The following is a 22,486-nucleotide window of genomic DNA, read 5'->3' on the forward strand; positions in this document are numbered from 1 at the left end:
CTAGTAGCGCACAGTGAGACTGCTGTATATACATCACGGGGGAGGCAGGGGGCTACAGTATATACATCATGGGGGAGGCAGGGGCTACAGTTTATACATCATGGGGGAGGCTGGGAGCTACAGTATGTACATCACTGGGGAGGCTGGGGGCTACAGTATGTACATTACGGGGGAGGCTGGGGGCTACAGTATGTACATTACGGGGGAGGCTGGGGGCTACAGTATATACATCTCAGGGGAGGCTGGGGGCTACAGTATATACATCTCAGGGGAGGCTGGGGGCTACAGTATATACTTCACAGGGGAGGCTGGGGCTACAGTATATACATCACGGGGGAGGCTGGGGGCTACAGTATATACATCACGGGGGAGGCTGGGGGCTACAGTATATACATCACGGGGGAGGCTGGGGGCTACATTATATACATCACGGGGGAGGCTGGGGGCTACAGTATATACATCACGGGGGAGGCTGGGGGCTACATTATATACATCACAGGGGAGGCTGGGGGCTACAGTATATACATCACGGGGGAGGCTGGGGGCTACAGTATATACATCACGGGGGAGGCTGGGGGCTACAGTATATACATCACAGGGGAGGCTGGGGGCTACAGTATATACATCATAGGGGAGGCTGGGGGCTACAGTATAGACATCACGGGGAAGGCTGGGGGACTACAGCATATACAGCACGGGGGAGGCTGGGGGCTACAGTATATGCATCACAGGGGAGGCTTGAGGCATAGACAATACAGTGGAGGCATACACATTTCTAGGCAGTCATACACATTACTAGTGGGGCATACATGTTACCAAAGGGCATACACATTACTAAAGGATTACTGGGGGAAATATACTTTACTAGGGGGCATAGTTGTTACTGGGGGATCGCAGATGTTACTGGGGGGGCATACATATCACTGGTGAAGTGGGCATACATATGGGGGCCCCCCATATAGCTCCTGTGTGTCGGGGCCTCCCATATAGCTCCTATGTGGGGGGGCCTCCCATATAGCTTCTATATGGGGGGGGCCTATAGCTCCTATGTGGGGGCCCCCCTTACAGCTCTTTTTCTTTCTCGTGCTTTTTGTCTCTCTTTTTCTCGCTCTCTCTTCATTACACATTGAGAGACTAATACAACACCAACACCCCGGGACCCACCACTATAAAGGAAATCCCTACCATTAACCCCAGCAGTGAAAATACAGCCTCATCATCACAACAAGCAAGGTCAACCAACGCCCAAGGACCCAACACACAGAAAACAAATAGCCCAAATAAAACACTGGGTACTGATATAGTCCTAATAATAGACTCAAATGGGAAATACATGGACAGTAAGAGACTGTTTCTGGGGGCTTGGGTCACATAAATCCACTACTCTTCAATTCCACAAGCCGAGGAGGGGATCAGTAACCCATACTTCACAGAGCCCAAACACCTCATAATACACACAGTCTACGATATCCACCAAGAGACAGCCCCAAAAGCCTTATCAAAACTCGCAATAGCTGCCCAGCAAAAATTCCCCAGAACCAAAATAATCCTGTCTCACTGCTTTCAAGGAAAGATATACACCAACAGGTAACCCAGCAAATCAACTCAGAGCCAGGGCTGTGTAGTCGGAGACGGTGTTCATTTTGGTGGAGTCGGAGGCGGTATAAAATGGACCGACTCCAACTCCTAAAATATATAATAAGTTGGGTACAGTAGTTCAATGCAGAATGTGCTGAATATTTTTTCATAGAAATTTGGGAAAGTTCTGAAATGTCCTATAAATGGCTGTTCCATTCCTCATCTAAGGCTACATTCACACACAGTGTTTTTGCTGCGTTTTTTTCAGGATACGTTTTTCAGCTGCGAAAGCAGATCAGCTTTTTAAAAAACCGAATCACCTGAAAGGTTTTTGAGCTCATAGATAATGTTTTCAATAGCAAAAGCAGATTAGAAAAATGCCACACAAACTGATATGCTAATTCTTTGTGAAGATCCGTTTTTGAGCCCAAAAATGGATCCTCACAAAACAATGTGTCTGAATGTCATATCTTGAAACCCATTGACTTTGCTGGGATGCCCAGAGTCACTGCATTTCAGTGCAAAAAACGGATGCGGAAAAACTCTGTGTGTGAATGTATGTAGCCTGAGGATCTAGGCTTCGTCTTAGCTGAGATAAGTCTGTGCTGCACTTGAGCACCAGTGAAGCTCCTCCTCTACAGGCAAGGGTAAAAGTAAACACACTCAGACAGAAGGAAGGCCTGCACTAGATGAAAAATATTTTTTGTATCAAAGTGACCCACATGAAAACAAATGCTGTGATGCCAAAACAGTGCATACTCAGGCAGTGATAAAAATGCTCCTACAAGAGCTTCCAATCTAAAAAGACATTTACAATGCTTCCACCCAGACGTTTTCAAAGCTGTGACTGAGAAAAATAACAGCAGCACCAAGAAACCAGTGCCCAGCACTTCCTGCGAGACAAAGGTGGAGGAAAGAGCATCTCAAACATCATTAACAACCTGTTTTGTAAGTGAAAAAGTTACTGTAACAATAACAGCATACAGTTAGGTCCAGAAATATTTGGACAGTGACACAAGTTTTGTTATTTTAGCTGTTTACAAAAACATGTTCAGAAATACAATTATATATATAATATGGGCTGAAAGTGCACACTCCCAGCTGCAATATGAGAGTTTTCACATCCAAATCGGAGAAAGCGTTTAGGAATCATAGCTCTGTAATGCATAGCCTCCTCTTTTTAAAGAGACCAAAAGTAATTGGACAAGGGACTCTAAGGGCTGCAATTAACTCTGAAGGCGTCTCCCTCGTTAACCTGTAATCAATGAAGTAGTTAAAAGGTCTGGGGTTGATTACAGGTGTGTGGTTTTGCATTTGGAAGCTGTTGCTGTGACCAGACAACATGCGGTCTAAGGAACTCTCAATTGAGGTGAAGCAGAACATCCTGAGGCTGAAAAAAAAGAAAAAATCCATCAGAGAGATAGCAGACATGCTTGGAGTAGCAAAATCAACAGTCGGGTACATTCTGAGAAAAAAGGAATTGACTGGTGAGCTTGGGAACTCAAAAAGGCCTGGGCGTCCACGGATGACAACAGTGGTGGATGATCGCCGCATACTTTCTTTGGTGAAGAAGAACCCGTTCACAACATTAACTGAAGTCCAGAACACTCTCAGTGAAGTAGGTGTATCTGTCTCTAAGTCAACAGTAAAGAGAAGATTCCATGAAAGTAAATCCAAAGGGTTCACATCTAGATGCAAACCATTCATCAATTCCAAAAATAGACAGGCCAGAGTTAAATTTGCTGAAAAACACCCTCATGAAGCCAGCTCAGTTCTGGAAAAGTATTCTATGGACAGATGAGACAAAGATCAACCTGTACCAGAATGATGGGAAGAAAAAAGTTTGGAGAAGAAAGGGAACGGCACATGATCCAAGGCACACCACATCCTCTGTAAAACATGTTGGAGGCAACGTGATGGCATGGGCATGCATGGCTTTCAATGGCACTGGGTCACTTGTGTTTATTGATGACATAACAGCAGACAAGAGTAGCCGGATGAATTCTGAAGTGTACCGGGATATACTTTCAGCCCAGATTCAGCCAAATGCCGCAAAGTTGATCGGACGGCGCTTCATAGTACAGATGGACAATGACCCCAAGCATACAGTCAAAGCTACCCAGGAGTTCATGAGTGCAAAAAAGTGGAACATTCTGGAATGGCCAAGTCAATCACCAGATCTTAACCCAATTGAGCATGCATTTCACTTGCTCAAATCCAGACTTAAGACGGAAACACCCACAAACAAGCAAGACCTGAAGGCTGCGGCTGTAAAGGCCTGGCAAAGCATTAAGAAGGAGGAAACCCAGCGTTTAGTGATGTCCATGGGTTCCAGACTTAAGGCAGTGATTGCCTCCAAAGGATTCGCAACAAAATATTGAAAATAAAAATATTTTGTTTGGGTTTGGTTTATTTGTCCAATTACTTTTGACCTCCTAAAATGTGGAGTGTTTGTAAAGAAATGTGTACAATTCCTACAATTTCTATCAGATATTTTTGTTCAAACCTTCAAATTAAACGTTACAATCTGCACTTGAATTCTGTTGTAGAGGTTTCATTTCAAATCCAATGTGGTGGCATGCAGAGCCCAACTCGCGAAAATTGTGTCACTGTCCAAATATTTCTGGACCTAACTGTATATGTTTAAAAGACGGCTCAAACAGCTTGTTGTGAAGGACGGTGTACCATTATCATTATTTGCACGACCAGCTTTTACAGCTCTTAATGGAGAAATGGCCTGCAAACTTGGTGTTTCTTTGGAAAGAGAAAATATTAGAAAATTTGTGACTGAAGAAGCCCTTAAACAAAAGGAAGATCTTAAAAAGACTCACAAAAGATGCTTCATGTTTCTTAAAATGGATGACTGCACACATCACAGGGTGAACTATTTTGCCATCAATGTTCGATAGGTTTGTGTCAATAAAGAAATTGTTACCAAGTCACTGGCAGTAAAAGATACTAAAGCTCATCACACTAGCCAGTTTCTCCAGACCTTAGTGGAAAAAGTTCTGCAAGATTACGAACTCAAAAAAGAACAGATTCTTGCTATTGTAACAGACGATGCTTCAAACATAAGTACAATTAAACTGATGAATGAGAGTAATGAACAACAGCTTGAAGAAAATTGAGGATTCAGTATATTTAATTTGCAAGGCCACAGTGCTATTCATGTAACTGAGGAACAAACAGATATTACAACAGAACAGCAAAATGATACTTTAGAATTAGATCATCTTGTTAAAGCTGCTACAAAACACTTTCATATTCATCACATGCTCTGTTTTGTGCACACGCTGCAGCTGGCAATAAGAGATAGTCTGCAAGAGGGACATGCTGAAAATCTGATAGGAAAAGTGAGGAAATTGGTTATTGCCGCCAGAACCCCTAAAATTGATTCCATCTTGAAGAGACGTGCTGGGAAAGGGGCAATTGTCGATCAAGCCACTCGGTGGGGCAGCACTTATTTAATGACTGAGCGATTGCTTGAACTAAAACCGTTTCTTATAGATATGGCGAACCCTCAGGTAACCCTAAATGAAGGTCAATGGACACAGGTGCCTGAATTGAAGGAATTGCTTAATCACCCATTTACCATGACTAAACAATTACAAGCTGAGGATTTAACTCCTGGCATTTTCATAAGGTGGTGGAAGAACTTGCTATTTTGCCTGTCTTAAAGAGGAGGTTTAATCGCAGATGGCATTTCTGCTTCAATGAAATGGAGAGAGACACAGCTATTGGAAAATAAAATTCTTCTGGCAGCTGTTTATGTGGACCCAAGTCATTGTATACTGCTTGATGATCAACAGCTTACTAAAGGAAAAGAATCTCTGACTGAGGTAGCAGTTAGGATGAGTGGCTTACAGGATTGCTAGGTGCAAGAGGACTTGGGTCCTGACAGTGTTACTGCTGCCATATCTTCATCCTCATCAGGTGAGGAGTTTAACTTTGACAAGTATTTGTATGACATGGAGCAGGCAAAGTGTTGCCGCAAGGAAAAAGATATCACTCAGTCTCCTATAGCAAGCAGACTGACCATATTTCAGCAAAATTTTTCACTTGCTCCCAAAGAAATAGCAAAATTCAACCGTTCATCAAAACTGACTATGCAGGAGGCAATTCCTTTAAAGCCGGAAATTGTTTGAGATGTTGCCCATGTGGTTACGGCTTTGCCTCCAACCCAAGTTAGTGTAGCGAGGTTGTTCTCTAGCTTTAAAATTATTAGGTCAGATTTGAGGTCATCTATGAAGGAGAATCTGATGGAGGCAATTCTATTTCTTACAACAAATTCATAGACTGCACAAATGTTATTTAGTATGTTTTTGTCGAAAACCGTTTTTTTGCCACTTACATAGTGTATTACATAGTGTATATATAATATATATATATATATATATATATATATACATACAAATATGTAATCTATATTACATAGTGTATTACATATTTACAATTTATTACAGTTTTTTGTGTTCTACAGTTGTTTTCCAATAAATATATTTTATCTAAATATCTTGATTATTGTATCATAAAAATGATTAAATGTCTGATGTTCACATTGTACTACAATACATTTTTCACTAAAATATAAGCAATAAATGTCGAAGTCAGTGCAAGGGAAATTGAGGAGTCAGAGTCGCAGGTGTGGCTTAAGCGGGCTTTACACGCTACAACATATCTAACGATGTGTCGTCGGGGTCACATCGTAAGTGACGCACACCCGGCATCGTTAGTGGTGTTGTAGCGTGTGACAGCTACGTGCGATTGAACGTAAAACCGTTCATCGCATACACGTCCATTTGCTAAAAATTGCACGTCGGGTTGTTTAATGTTCCCGAGGCAGCACACATCGCAGTGTGTGACACCCCGGGAACGATGAACAGATCTTACCTGCGTCCCGCGGCTCCCGCCGGTAATGCGGAAGGAAGGAGGTGGGCGGGATGTTTATTTCTCGCTCATCTCCGCTTCAATTGGCCGGCCGCATTGTGACGTCGCTGTGATGCCGAACGTCCCTCCCACTCCAGGAAGTGGATGTTCGCTGCCCACATCGAGGTCGTATGGAAGGGTAAGTACGTGTGACGGCAATTAATAGTTTGTGCGACACGGTCAACAAATTGAACGTGTCGCACATACGATGGGGGCGTGTCACATCGCATACAATATTGTATGCTTAATTGTAAGGTGTAAAGCAGGCTTTACCTACGCCACAGCCCTGCTCAAAGCTGGCCGCTAGTATTACCCGAACACCAAACATACAGCTGGCAAGACACCCCGAAATAACGCTTCACCACCTATATGACGACAAATGCCTCAATAAACAATGAGATAGCCATATAGCAAAAGAGACAAAGGACATGGTTCTAAACAGACCTCCAAGACGATATGCAAGACTCCTTCCAAAGAGATGGCAACCCACAGTGATCCCCAGAGACAGTGCGCAGAGAGGGCAGAAGTACAGGAGACCACATGCCTCACAATGGCAAAAGAAAGCAACAGAGGGCAGCAACATGGCTGAAATAAGGACATTGCTCAACACATTGTGTAGCAAACTTTTGGGACACCACTAAAATATGACACCCAAACTCACCACTAAAATCGGTTATGTCAAATGAAAAGCTATCTTTCCTCATTATAAATTAGATCGATTTAAATATGACATTCTTAGTTATCAGCAGCTGGAACATTCAATGACTGAATGCCTCACCTTTTGGGTCCAAGACCAATGACCCAGCCTTCAAACAAAGGCTAAAGAACATTGACATCCAGATCCTCCTGGAGACATTGGCCCGGGCAGAGCTGAGGAATCTCTCGCACCCATGGGACACTTACTTTTTTCTGGACATCTACGAAGAACTTCAGATCAAGGCCGCCCAATTCCAGTCCAAGGGTAGGGTGCTTATCTGTGGAGACCTGAATGCCAGGACAGGTAAAGAGAAGGACTACCTGTCATTTGAAGGAAACACATACGTTCTGGGAGATGAGCCCTTTTACAGCAACTCAGTACAGACAACAAGAAATAGCTGTGACAGAGTGGGGAACAAAAGCGGCAGAACACTGCTGAACCTGTGCCAAAGCCTGGGGCTGTATATACTGAACGGGCGCCCCAGGGGGCACTCATTAGGGAGATTTACACTAAACTCACATGGGCAGTAATGTGGTGGATTATGCCATAGCAGACATAGACCCAGCAAACATAAATGCCTTCATAGGCACCCCCAACACCCACTTGTCAGACAACAACCAGACACTGCTGTATATGAGATCCACGGACAAGTCACCCACACAAAAGCCCCACTTGAGCTGTGTCCACAACTTGCCACCATCCTTCAAGTGGCCCAAACAGTTACCCACTGAATACACCAACATGACCAACAGAACTGAGATTAAAGAGCTGCTTGTAAACTTTAATACAAGACCCTATACATCAAACCAGCAAGGGGTTAATCTGGCAGTGAACAACTTTAATAACATTCTATATACGATGGGAGAACTAGCAGGTCTCAAAAGGACCAACTCTAAAGGGGGCTTTACATGGTAGCGATATCGCTAGCAATTTGTAGCAATAGCGAGCGTGTAAGTACCCGCCCCCGTCGCGCATGCGATTGTTTGTGATCGCTGCCGTAGCGAACATTATCGTTATGGCAGCGTCACACATACTTACCTGGTCGGCGTCGGCGCTGTGACTGCCGAACAATCCCTCCTTCAAGGGGGAGGGACGTTCGGCATTACAGCGACGTCACCGCAACGTCACTAAGCGGCCGGCCAATAAAAGCGGAGGGGCGGAGATGAGCAGGACGTAACATCCCGCCCTCCTCCTTCCTTCTGCATTGGGGCCGGCAGCAGGTAAGGAGACGTTCCCCGCTCCTGCAGTGTCACACATAGCGATGTGTGCTGCCGCATAAGCGATGAACCACCTGGATAAACAACCCTTACCGATTTTTGAGTTTGGGACGACCTCTCCGTGGTGAACTATTTTCACCATTTTTGAGGTCGCTTAAGGTCGCTGGTCAGTGTCACACGCTGCGATATCGTTAATGACGCCGGATGTGCGTCAGTAACAACTTGACCCCGACGACAAAACATTAACGATATCGTAGCGTGTAAAGCCCCCTTAAGAGACCTACAAATAAACAATGTCAAAAATGGTTTGACAAAGAATGCAAGGCACTAAATAACTCCCTAAGGGTAGCCTCAAATCAAAAACACAGAGACCCTGACAACAGGGAGCTAAGAGCGATCCATGACACCTACAGAGGCAATACTATCGGACCCTCAAGGAGAAAAAACAGAAGCACATCTCCCACAAACTGCAGCAGCTTGAAGACTCCCCACAGGACTACTCATTCTGGGAGACCTGGAGCCATATCGGCACAGATCCCAAGCAGAGCACCCTCCACATTCAGAATGGCAACATTTGGCACAGCTACTTCAAAGGCCTCTACAAGAATATTCCAAAAGAAGACTTAACCCCAGAACAGGAGCATCTAACCATAAACTGAGGGACATGGAGGAGACAATCAAGGACTTCCAAAATCCTCTGGACACACCAATCAGTGTGCTGGAAATAAAGGACAGAATCAAAGTGATGAAATGTAAGAAGGCCGGGGGCAGTGATAGCATCCTGCCAGAGATGACCAAATACAGTTCTCCAGACATACATGCAGCACTGGCAAAACTATTCACCCATGTCCTGAGTGTCGGCTACTTCCCTCAGTGCTGAAATCAAGGTCTCATAATGCCCATCTACATCCTGCACAGCCTCATCAAGACGCACATCCACAGCAAAAAAACAAGGGAAAATATTTGCATGTTTTGTGGACTTCATAAAGGCATTTGACTCAGTGTAGCAACCTGGCCTGTTTCTGAAACTTCTGGAAAGCGAAATAGGTGGCACAACCCATGATGTCATCAAGAACTCATACACTGAGAACTGTTGCAGTGTGAAGGTGAACTTGAAGAGGAAAGCTTTCTTCCGGCAGGGCTGTGGAGTCAGACAGGGCTGCAGCCTAATCCCAACTCTATTCAACATCTATATAAATGGACTGACAGCAGCTCTAGAGTCCTCCCCCTACTTCAGGCCTCAAACTACATAATCGAGAGGTGAAGTTCCTGCTGTATGCAGACAACCTCCTGCTACTCTCCCCAACTGGGAGAGGCCTCCAAAATAACCTGGCTCTGCTGGAAACATTCAGCACCACATGGGCGCTGCCCATCAACCACAAGAAGACCAAAGTCATGGTGTTTCAGAAGAGGAATCAGAATAAAATACCCACTCCCTTCTTCACAGGCTGGAGAAGACAAGCAACTATACCTACTTTAGTCTGGAGCTAAGCAATATCGGGAGCCTCAAGCAAGCAGCAGAAGCACTTTAAGGAACAGCGTGCAGAACCTTCTATGCCATCAGAAAACAATTGTACCACCTCAAACCACCTGTGAGAGTCTGGCTCAAAATATTTGATAGCATCATCACCCCCTATACTGCTGTATGGCATAGAGGTATGGGGCCCAATGACCTACCCAGTCCAGACAAAGTGGAATTCAGGCCCAACCGAAATCTTCCACCTAAAGTTCTGCAAATATCTCCTCCAAGTCCACCGTAGCACCATAGCCTGTCGAGCAGATCTGGGCCGATTCCCATTATGGCTCACTATACACAAGAAGGAGCTATCACACCAGGTGCACATCCAGTCATGGCCAAAAGTTTTGAGAATGACACCAAAATTATATTTTCACATGATCTGTTGCCCTCTTGTTTTTAATTGTGTTTGTCTGATGTTTACATCACATACAGAAATATAATTGCAATCATATTATGAGTACCAAAAGGTTATATTGACAGTTAGAATGAGTTAATGCAGCAAGTCAATATTTGCAGTGTTGACCCTTCTTCTTCAGGACCTCTGCAATTCTCCCTGGCATGCTCACAATCAACTTCTGGACCAAATCCTGACTGATAGCTGTCCATTCTTGCATAAGCAATGCTTGCATTTTGCCACAATTTGTTGGTTTTTGTTTGTCCACCTGTCTCTTGATGATTGCCCACAAGTTCTCAATGGGATTAAGATCTGGGGAATTTCCAGGCCATGGACCCAAAATCTCTATGTTTTGTTCCATGAGCCATTTAGTGATCACCTTTGCTTTATGGCAAGGTGCTCCATCATGCTGGAAAAGGCTTTGTTGGGCGCCAAACTGCTCTTGGACAGTTGGGAGAAGTTGCTCTTGGAGGACATTTTGGTACCATTCTTTATTCATGGCTGTGTTTTTAGGCAAGACTATGAGTGAGCCGATTCCCTTGGCTGAGAAGCAACCCCACACATGAATCGTTTCAGGATGCTTAACAGTTGGCATGAGACAAGACTGGTGGTAGCGCTCACTTCTTCTCCTAATAAGCTGTTTTCCAGATGTCCCAAACAATCGAAAAGGGGATTCATCTGAGAAAATTACTTTACCTCAGTCCTCAGCAGTCCACTCCCTGTACCTTTTGCAGAATATCAGTCAGTCCCTGATGTTTTTTCTGGAGAGAAGTGGCTTCTTTGCTGCCCTCCTTGAAACCAGGCCTTGCTCAAGCAGTCTCCGCCTCACTGTGCGTGCAGAAGCACTCACACCAGCCTGCTGCCATTGCTGAGCTAGCTCGGCACTGCTGGTAGTCCGATCCCGCAGCTGAAACAGTTTTAAGATACGGTCCTGGCATTTGCTGGTCCTTCTTGGGCGCCCTGGAGCCTTTTTGGCAACAATTGAAGCTCTCTCCTTGAAGTTCTTGATGATGCGATAGATTGTTGACTGAGGTGCAATCTTTGTAGCTGCGATACTCTTCCCTGTTAGGCCTTTTTTGTGCAGAGCAATGATGGCTGCACGTGTTTCTTTAGAGATAACCATGGTTAACTGAAGAGAAACAATGATACCAAGCACCAGCCTCCTTTTAAAGTGTCCAGTGGTGTCATTCTTACTTAATCATGACTGACTGATCGCCAGCCCTGTCCTCATCAACACCCACACCTGTGGTAATGGAACAATCACTAAAACTATGTTAGCTGCTCCTTTTAAGGCAGGAATGCAATGATGTTGAAATGTGTTTTGGGGGTTAAAGTTCATTTTCTTAGCCAATATTGACTTTGCAAGTAATTGCTGTTAAGCTGATCACTCTTTATGACATTCTGGAGTATATGAAAATTGCCATTAGAAAAACTTAAGCAGTAGACTTTGTAAAAATTAATATTTGTAGCATTCTCAAAACATTTGGCAATGACTGTACAGAGCAGCAACCCCAGCTCCTATCATGGTAAAGCCCTGCTGAGCCAGAGACCAGAACTTGTCAGGAACCCTGGCAGCCAGTCCAGCCAAAGTCGGCAACACATCCTGACAAAAGCCCAAATAAAGGAGATCTCTGAGTGCTGCCAGATTTAATACATAAAGGGATGGAACAGTGAATTAGAGAACTCCCAAAAACTAACCATCTTCTGGTCACTGCGGAGGGAGTACACTCTGGCCTCATATCTGAAGAGGGTACGCCACCCCTCAGACAGGCAGACCCTGAGCCTGTACAGATTGAGTGCCCACAGCCTAGAGGTGGAAACAGTGCGGCACTGACAGACATACATGCCGCTGGAAAACAGACTGTGCCAGCACTGCCAACAGGGGGCCCTGGAGGATGAGGCATACTCCCTACTGCACTGCAACAAATACTCAGCAGTGAGGGCCTCCCACTTCCAGAAACTTTCAACTCATATCCTGGACTTCCCTTTCATGGACGAGGAGAGGAAACTCCACATCCTATTGGGGGACGAGGAATCAATAGTGAAGATCGCTACCCAATACTTCACCACTTGTCATAAGATAACAGGAACATAAGACCCCCGAATGGACCATCAGAGCCCAAATTATGCCCCCAACATCCCATAACCCCGATCTCCCATGCCAGTTATTTTTCTTGCATTGGCAACACTTAGGTTGTGTGCGCACGTTTCGTACTGCCGTGACAAATATTCTGCAGCGATTTAGCAGCACATGTGCGCTTCAAATCGCTGCAGAAACACTACATAATGGATGCAGTGTGTCTACAGAATAGATGCCGATTTCATGCGCTCTGGAAGCTGCCTCTCCCATAGTCCTCTTTCACACGTCCGTGAAAATCCCGCACATTTTTCACGGACGTGTCAAAGGTGCGTATTGTTCTCCGTGTGCCGTCTGTATGGCACACGTGTGTTCTCCGTTTGTTATCCGTGATAACACACGGAGAACGGGAACTTGCTGCTCACCTGTCCCTGGCGTTGCTCTCCATGGTGCTGATCTTAGATCTCCGGCCCTGCCGACTCCCCGCTGCTGCTGCTTCCAGCTCGCAGTGGAGTGAATATGCAATAAGCATAATGAGCAGGGGTCGGAAGCAAGTGACAGCAGCGACAGAGACAGCAGTGCTGGAGAAGGCGAGTGTAGAAATTCTTTTTTTTTTTCACAGACACGTGTGTTTTCTCTGGTAAATCTCCGAATCGCATCCGTGCGGTCCGTGGGTAGTCCGTGTGACACTTGTGATGCCGGAGAAAAACTGACATGTCTACGTGTTTTGCACACGGTCACACATGTGCTCCACATGTACACACGGTCCATGGCAAAACACGCACGTGTGCGCAGACCCATTGATTTTAATGGGTCTACGTGTGCCCGTGTCTCCGGCACGTGAGGAAACGGACCAAACACATACCGGAGACACTAACGTGTGAAGGAGGCCATAGACAGAGTGGGAGCAGTATTCAAAGCGCACAAAATAAGTGACATGTTGCTTTTTTGAGCGCAGCGATTTGGGTCAAAATTTGAGCATGCAAATCGCTGCGCTTTCAAACGCAACGTGCGGATGGATTATTCACAATCTTCATAGATTGTGCTGGGGACGTAGGACGCATGCGTTTATGCTGCAGTGCAATACGCAGCATAAACGCATGAAATTATGCAACGTGTGCACATATCCTAATTGTATTTTGGTCCTGCCAATAAAGCACATTTGAATTTGACTAGTGCAGAAAATATTATTGCTACTAAAGGTGATTCTAGAAACTATTGAGGTGCACTTAATTTTTTTTCTCAGATTGCTTCTCCATTTTGACTTACTTTTTGTTAAGCTACACCAGGTTAAAAATTACCTGATTTTAAGGTGTTCTAAGGACCAAATGTTATGTCTGGAAAAGGGGAAACATAGGATTTAAAAATGGAGTACTTGATTACTCTCATGCCTCGTGTATTGTAGATACATAAAAACTTGATCCATCGACATGTCTCTAGTAGAAATCCCAATGATAAATAGAGTATAAATATCGATAGTACATCACACCCTATATAGGATATATTCCATATAATGATCACGTTCCTTGAAGATACACTAAGAATGAAATTCATTCTATACTCCAGGTTAAACCCCTTGGAGTTAATATATGCAAATTAAAAATCAATGTGGAATCGGTCATAGACATTATATAATCTTCTCCCCACAGCTTATGGGAACTTTCTCTATCCCAAAAGCTCATGTGATTGAATGATACCTTCATGCTTTTCTATAAAATGCTTTCATAAATGGTGACTCAGGAAACCACTTGCCATAATCCTGATATGTTCCCACAGAGATTTTTGTAGTGGCCTCTTTGTATGTCCAATATTCATTTTGTCACAGGAATATCATATATTCTTGGTGAATCAGGTAATATGAGATTGCAGGTATCGCTTGTTGGTTGTCAGCTCTTACATACATGGGCATTATAGGTGAAGTGCGGCGCTGGTTTTTGTTGTCAATTAATTTCCAATACATATTGGTAGCACCTCTCTGGCCAGTGAGTAAGTGTAGCTTATAGCGCTCACCGCTACGGATGGTAAAGCGGCGAGCAGCAGTGGACCCACAGGGCGAACTGGGCTTACCCTTTAGTAGGAGGGGCTTGACTAAATGCTCGCCATGAGGCAGATGCCGAGTGCCACTCCCAGGGCATTGACTGGGACTGTGGCAGCTGACCCCCAGGGCAGGGACGGACACTTGGACAAACGGGCAGAGTCTCTAGTGCAGCAAGGACCACTGGGAAGTCTGAGGCAGATGGCACAGCCGCGGTGCTCAGATAAAGTTACTAGTAAAGCCATACCTCCCAACTTTTAAAGAAGGAAAAGAGGGACAAAGTTTGCGGCGCGTATTTTTAGGCCACGCCCCCTAACCACACCCATTTCACAGTCACGCCCATATCCACTCCCCATCCACACCCATTCAGCATGGACACGCAGGCAGCCGGCGGGCCTCCAGCATGGACACGTAGGCAGCCGGCGGGCCTCCAGCATGGACACGCCGGCAGCCGGCGGGCCTCCAGCATGGACACGCAGGCAGCCGGCGGGCCTCCAGCATGGACACGCAGGCAGCCGGCGGGCCTCCAGCGCGGACAGGCAGGCAGCCGGCAGGCCTCCAGCGCGGAGACGCAGGGAGCCGGCGGGCCTCCAGCGCGGAGACGCAGGCAGCCGGCGGGCCTCCAGCACGGAGACGCAGGCAACCGACGGGCCTCCAGCACGGAGACGCAGGCAGCCACAGACAGGCGGCCGGCCGCCCGCACAGACAGGCGGCGGGGGGCGCCCGCACAGACAGGCGGCGGGGGGCGCTCGCACAGACAGGCGGCGGGGGGCGCCCGCACAGACAGGCGGCGGGGAGCGCCCGCACAGACAGGCGGCCGTCCGCCCGCACGGAGAGGCGGCCGGCCAACCGCACAGAGAGGCGGCCGGCCGACCGCACAGAGAGGTTCCGGCCGTGGGGGGGGAGGGAGGGGAATCAGCGTTGGGGAGATTCTACATACCTTAGCAGCAGCACAGAGCAGTTTCGGGCAGCGCGCTCCTCTCTTATGCCACGTCACGTGTTAGGATGGTAGGAGGGAAAAGCAGGGAGGCGGGGAGAGAGTGGGTGGTCGGAGCCCGGGAGACGGCCGTCCCGCCCATGGCAACGGGACAAACAATGCAAAGCGTGATAGTCCCGCTGTATCCGGGACGGTTGGGAGGTATGAGTAAAGCTGGAATCCTCAGGGTAGCTGAGGCAGATGGCACGGCTAGGAAGGACAGACACAAGGATACAGACCAGGTCCGGGAGCCAAGTAAGGCCACTGTAGACTGTAACAGGAAGCACAGCGGAAAAAGGGACCTGATAACTAGCTAGCTAGGAAACTAATCATTAACTAATCATGTTGATCAGGCAACACTATTAGTGGGAGCATGCCTTAAAGGGAGCCTGTCAGGTCCAATATGCACTCAGAACCATGAGCAGTCCTGGGTGCATATTGCTAATCCCTGCCTAACTGTCCCTGTATACACTAGCATAGATAAAGAGATCTTTATAAAAAGTATTTCTAAAGATCTTTTACCGTATGCTAATGAGCGAGGGCACTAGCCCCCTGAGCGTTAGTTCCCCAGCCAGTCGCCCCTCATTAGCATGTTAGCACGCCCACAGGGGCGTGCTATCATGGTAATGAATACGCAGTGTCACACAATGATCTCACTCACCTCTCCGCAACCATCGTGTCTGACGAGGGATTTTGGCTCAGTGCGCATTACCCTGGAGTTCTGGTCATGCACACTGTGAAGCCGGGTGTATGCGTCCCGCCTTCAAACTGAAGTAGTGCGCATGACTCAAACTCCGGGGTCATGCGCACTGAGCCAAAATCCAGGGATGGCGGCGGAAAGGGGAGTGAGCTCATCCTGTGCCGCTGCGTGATAGCTTGCACATAGGGGTGTACTAACATGCTAATGAGGGGCGGCTAACGCCCAGGGGACTAGGGACCTCACTCATTAGCATACGGTTAAAGATCTTTAGAAATACTTTTTCTAAAGATCTCTTTATCTATGCTAGTGTATATAGGGACGGTTAGGCAGGGATTAGCAATATGCACCCAGAACTGCTCGTGGTTCCGGGTGCATATTGCACCCGACAGGTTCCCTTTTAAATACCCAGTGCCTCTCAGTGATAGGGTGAAAAGCACTTTCAGGGAATGACACACTGGTCCTTTAAGAGAAGGGCAGCGGTGCGCACGCACCCTAGGTGCACTCCTGGAGGGCCTGTGTGGGGTGCCCAGGTCCCGGGAGAGAGAGGCAGGAAACACCCACGTGGAAGATCGCGGGGAAGTCGTGCAGTGTGGTGCGGGCTGGGCGCGGCAGTGAGTGAGTGGCTGTCCCTGGAGGGAGGAGTGTGAGCGGTGCAGGGATGCAGTCTCTATACTTCTTTATATCTCCTATTATGCTTCCCCTTATCTACAGTAATTGTATTATTACATGGGATCTTAATGATGTTACATCATCTCATCTTTTCCCCATTCAGGTCCCCCCAATATCAGATCCTCTCAGTGGAGATCTATATTAGAGAATTCTCCTGATTGACCCATCAAGGATGGATAGGGACAGGGACAAGATGGTGGAGAAGATATTACACCTCACCCTAGAGATCCTCTTCCGGCTTACTGGAGAGGTGAGAGATTCTGATGACGTCACATTACATCATTCTTATCTATGGGAATAACAGATGGACAGAACTGGAGAGGTGAGGACTCTGGAAATGTCTGTAGTGAGATTTATTAATGTGTCTCTCCATAACCAGGATTACACAGTAGTGAAGAAGACCTCTAGTGAGCGCTGTCAGGACCCTGTGTCTGAGGGATGGGGAAGACCCCATAGCCCAATAACAGGGCCTCCACCTCACCCCCTGATACATGAGGACATCAATGACCAGAAGATCCTAGAACTCACCTACAAGATGATTGAGCTGCTGACAGGAGAGGTGACACTGCTGGGAATGCTGGGACATTATACAGTAATGCTATGAAGGGATCGGGGGATGACAGAATCATTGTATGTGTCAGGTTCCTATAAGGTGTCAGGACGTCACCATCTATTTCTCCATGGAAGAGTGGGAGTATTTAGAAGGACACAAAGATCTGTACAAGGACGTCATGATGGAGGTTTCCCAGCCCCTCACATCACCAGGTAATAGACACAGTAAATACACATAGCCTATAATGATCTGTATGTAAATAATAAATTCAGTGCCTGTATGTGTTTCCTCCAGTTCTATCTAGTAAGAGGACAACACCAGAGAGATGTCCCCATCCTCTTCTTCCACAGGACTGTAACCAAGAAGACCCCAATGTTCCTCAGGATGATCAGGTAGATAGAGAGGTGTCATGAAATCTCCATTATGATGTGTAGACGGCTGTGAAGGTCATGTGTTCAGTTTTGTTTTATCCACCAGTATTACACAATGTGTGAAATAAGTATTGAACACGTCAACAATTTTCTAAATAAATATATTTCTATAGGTGCTATTGACATGAAATTCTCACCAATTGTTGTCAGCAACCCATCCAATCCACACATATAAATAAAACCACAAATGTCCATAAAGTTAGTGATGTGTAATTTTGAGAAATGACACAGGGAAAAAAGTATTGAACACACTTAGGGTACCGTCACACTTTAGCGATGCAGTAGCGATCGCACCGGCGATCTGACCTGGTCAGGATCGCTGCTGCGTCGATACATGGTCGCTGGGGAGCTGTCAAACAGGCAGATCTCACCAGTGACCAGCCCCCAGCCAGCAGCGACGTGCAAGCGACGCTGCGCTTGCACAGAGCCGGCGTCTGGAAGCTGCGGACACTGGTAACTAAGGTAAACATTGGGTATGGTTATCCGATGTTTACCTTAGTTACCAGCGCACACCGCTTAGCTTAGCGTGTGCAGGGAGCAGGAGCCGGCACTGGCAGTGTGAGAGCTGCGGAGGTTGGTAACGAAGGTAAATATTGGGTAACCACCTTGGTTACCCAATGTTTACCTAGGTTACAGCTTACCGCAGGCTGCCAGACGCCGGCTCCTGCTCCCTGCAAATTCAGGATTGTTGCTCTCTCGCTGTCACACACAGCGATGTGTGCTTATCAGCGGGAGAGCAACAATAAAAAAACGAACCAGGGCTGTGTGTAACGATCTTACAGCAGGGGCCAGATCACTGCTCAGTGTCACACACAGCGAGATCGCTAATGAGGTCACTGCTGCGTCACAAAAAACGTGACTCAGCAGCGATCTCAGTAGCGATCTCGCTGTGTGTGAAGTACCCCTTACTAAAATGTATTTAATACTTTCTACATAAGCCTCTGTTGGTGATAAGAGCTTCAAGAAGCCTCCCATATGGAGAAACTAGTCATATGCATTGCTCAGGTGGGATTTTGGGCCATTCTTCCACACAAATACTATTCAAATCCTAAAAGTTCCATGGGCTTCTTCTAAGAACTCTGATCTTCAGTTCCTTCTATAAGTTTTAGATTTAGGTCAGGTGATTGGCTGGTACATTCTAGCAGCTTTATTTTCTTTCTCTGAAACCAGTTGAGAGCTTCCATGGCTTTGTGTTTGGGATCATTGTCCACCCTCATTTCTTCTTCATTATCTTAGTAGATAGCAACAGATTTTTATCAAGAACGTCTTGGTACATTTGTTCATTCATCATTCAATTACGTGAAGCTTGCCAGAGGCGTATGCTCAAAAACTACCCCACGCCATGATGTTCCGCTGCCAAACCTCATTGTTCATATTTTCATTCTTACATATAGCTATTGGATTTTTCATGTCAGTATTCACACAGCAGTTTCTGCTTTTCATATATTCCCCTTACATAGTCACTGGTGTGCATACCTTCTCCATACAGTGTAGATTTTTTTAGCTTTTTGCAGCCAGTTCAGACTCAGAATGGTGTTCCAGACGTTATTTCTTGATTGACACACATAGAGACAGAGATAGAGACAGACTGATACAAATACAGACAGAGACAGAAATAGACAGACAGACATAGACACAGACAGACAAGGAAAGAGACAGAGACTTGGAGAGAGACAGTTGCTATCCCGGGCAACACCCGGGTACTACAGCTAGTCTGATATATAAAGCTGAGTGTATGTGTGTATGTATGTGTGTGTGTATATCCGCTAAAGGAATCCGCACCGTCACATTTACAATCACGAAATTTTGCAGGGAACGTCATAAAATATGTTTTGACAGAAAAATATAACCCCGCGCTTTACAGTTACTCTCCAAAAACATGCCTCCATTAAAGTGAATGGAGCCTGGAACTACTGGTTTTAATAGCAGCTGTGATTGGTTGCTATAGGAACAAAGGACAGTAACAGTATAAGAAGCCTATGTGTGAGGTAATATGATGTCGGTGGGGAAACGGACAGGGAGAGAGACAGACAGATACAAATGGTAGAAAAGACAGAGACAGACTGGGAAAGAGACAGACTGGGAAAGAGACAGACTGGGAAAGAGACAGACTGGGAAAGAGACAGACTGGGAAAGAGACAGACTGGGAAAGAGACAGACGGGGAAAGAGACAGACTGGGAAAGAGACAGACAGACGGGGAAAGAGACAGACAGACGGGGAAAGACACAGAGATAGAGACAGACTGATACAGAGACAAACAGACAGATAGAAAGAGACACAGACACAGACAGACAAGGAAAGAGACAGACAGAGCCACACAGACAGAGACTTGGAGAGAGACAGTGACAGTTACTATCCCAGGCAACGCCCGGGTACTACAGCTAGTTACTGATATATTTTTGTTGGTGTCATGACTGTCCATGGCTTTTTGCACCTTTCTTCATATGTTCAATACTTTTCCCTGTTATTTCTCATTACATAGGTCTGCAAGGGTAAAATTGTTTAAAAAAATAAGAAATTATTTTGTATATACTTTCGATCGCTGAACTCAGTAAAAATATCTAAAAAAATATTCCATCATATATAGTTGTTTTTACAAACAGTATCTCCAAAGGCTTTTTATTGCACCATAATTTGATCCCTTTGGGTGACCTTTGGTCTATTATTGTGGTGATGGATGGAAAAATTAAGATTGAATACAGTGTGAGCAATTGGAGACTCAAAAAAAAGTGTAAAAGCTGCTTCTGCACAATGGCAGCAAGCATGCTTCTGTGCCTGTAGGCATTCTGTGAACTTGAAGGAAAGCTATGAGAATTTAGACATTATTCTCAAGAAACTTAACTACAATTATCAACGATGGTCAATGTGTGGTGATTTGGAAGTTTTCTCTTTGCTCCTTGGGCAGGAAAGAGGTTCACAAAGTACCTATGCTCTTTGGGTGAATGGGACACCCGGATTAGGACTCATGACTGAAGCCAAAAAAGTTAGCTAACGAGAACATCTTTGCAACCTGGATTCAAGAACATAGTTGCGGAAAGTTTGGTTGATTCCAATAAAGTGCTCCTGCCATCACTCCACATTAAGTTTGGACTGATGAAGCAGTTTGTGAAAGCTCTACCGAAAGGAGGAGAGTCTTTTAAGTACCTGTGTACCAAGTTTCTGGGACTGTCTGAAGCAAAACTGAAAAAGTCAATTTTGTGTGCCTGGATTGTCGGAAACTCATGAAGGACGATGTGTTTGAAACCAAAATGAAAGCTGTTAAGAAAAGGGCTTGGGATTCCTTTAACCCCCTACACCTCCCAGCCTGTTTTCACCTTCCTGATCAGGACAATATTTTCAATTCTTACCAGTGTCACTTTGAGGTAATAACTCTGGAACGCGTCAGTGGATCCCAGTGAATTTCATAGTTTGTTTGTTTTTTTCCATGACATATTGTACTTCATGTTGTTGGTAAATTTAGGATGATATTTTTGCATTTATTTGTGATAACATCAAGAATATGGTAAAAATTTACAAAATGTAGCATTTTTCTTAATTTGTATGCCCTTATGTCATTTACCATATGTCTACTGTACATCAGCACAATTTTTGAACCGTAATTTATTTTTTGCTAGGGAATTGAAAAGTTAAAATTTTATCAGCAATTTCACATTTGTTCAAGTTTATACACAACCATTTTTCTTAAAGACCACATTACATATGAAATAACTTTGAGAGGCCTAGATGACAGCAAATACACAAAAGTGAAACGATTGTAACAACTGCACCCCTCAAACTGCTCAAAACCACATCCAAGAAGTTAAGTAACCGTTCAGGTGCTTCACAGGAACTAAAGCAATGTGGAAGGAAAAGATTAAAATTAGTATTCCCACAAAAATGTTACAATGGCCTCACATTTAGCATTTTCAGAAGGGTAACAAGAGAAAATGCACCATAAAATTTGTTGTGCAATTTCTCCTGAATACACAGATACCCCATATGTGGCAGAAAACTACTGTTTGGGTGCACGGGAGGGCTCGGAAGGGAAGGCACGCCATTTGATATATATATTTTTTTTAAACACAAAATTGGCTATAATCCATAGCAGATGCCATGTCACGTTTGGAAAGCCCCTGGCCCCTGATGTGCCTAAGCAGTGGACCCCATTTTGAAAACTAGACCCTCAAGGAATTTATTTAGAGGTATGGTGAGCACCTTGAACCCTCAGGTGCTTGATAGAATTTTTATAATGTTGAGTCATGAAAATTATCACGTTTTCCACAAAAATGTTGTTTTAGCCCCAAATGTTGTTATTTTACTAGGGTACCAGGAGAAAATGCACAATACAATTTGTGCAATTTCTCCTGAGTGCAACGATACTCCATATGTGGTGGAAAAGTACTGTATATGTGCATGGCAGGGCTCCAAAGGGAAGGAGCGTTATTTGAATTTTGGCATGCCAGTTGTGCTGGAATAGATGGTGGACGCTTTGTCACATTTGAAGAGCCCATTACTGCATAAAACACCCACGAGTGAACCCATTCTTGAAATTACAGCTCCCAAGAAATTAATTTCTAGGGGGTAGTGAGCAGTGTTAACCCTCAGGTGATTCACGGAATTGTATAAAAAATGGACTGTGAAAATAAATAAAATAAAAATGATTTTTTTTCCCACTAAAATGTTGCTTTAGTCCCAAAGTTTACATTTTCAAACAGGATAATAGGAGACAATGGA

The 22,486-nt window shown here is 45.3% G+C and overlaps 1 protein-coding gene across 1 annotated transcript in view; it reads left to right on the forward strand.

The window, feature by feature from the left end:
• LOC142312110 (uncharacterized) overlaps window positions 1-22,486 on the forward strand; it is a 68,833-nt gene that overhangs the window by 496 nt on the left and 45,851 nt on the right. The window contains exons 2-5 of the mRNA XM_075350993.1: window positions 16,892-17,038; window positions 17,168-17,347; window positions 17,430-17,553; window positions 17,636-17,733. Coding sequence (XP_075207108.1) covers window positions 16,961-17,038; window positions 17,168-17,347; window positions 17,430-17,553; window positions 17,636-17,733 — 480 coding nt within the window. The 5' untranslated portion in view covers window positions 16,892-16,960. The remainder of the gene's footprint in view (window positions 1-16,891; window positions 17,039-17,167; window positions 17,348-17,429; window positions 17,554-17,635; window positions 17,734-22,486) is intronic.

This window comes from Anomaloglossus baeobatrachus, chromosome 5 (assembly GCF_048569485.1).
Source record: "Anomaloglossus baeobatrachus isolate aAnoBae1 chromosome 5, aAnoBae1.hap1, whole genome shotgun sequence".
In the NCBI taxonomy this organism is placed as follows: domain Eukaryota; kingdom Metazoa; phylum Chordata; class Amphibia; order Anura; family Aromobatidae; genus Anomaloglossus; species Anomaloglossus baeobatrachus.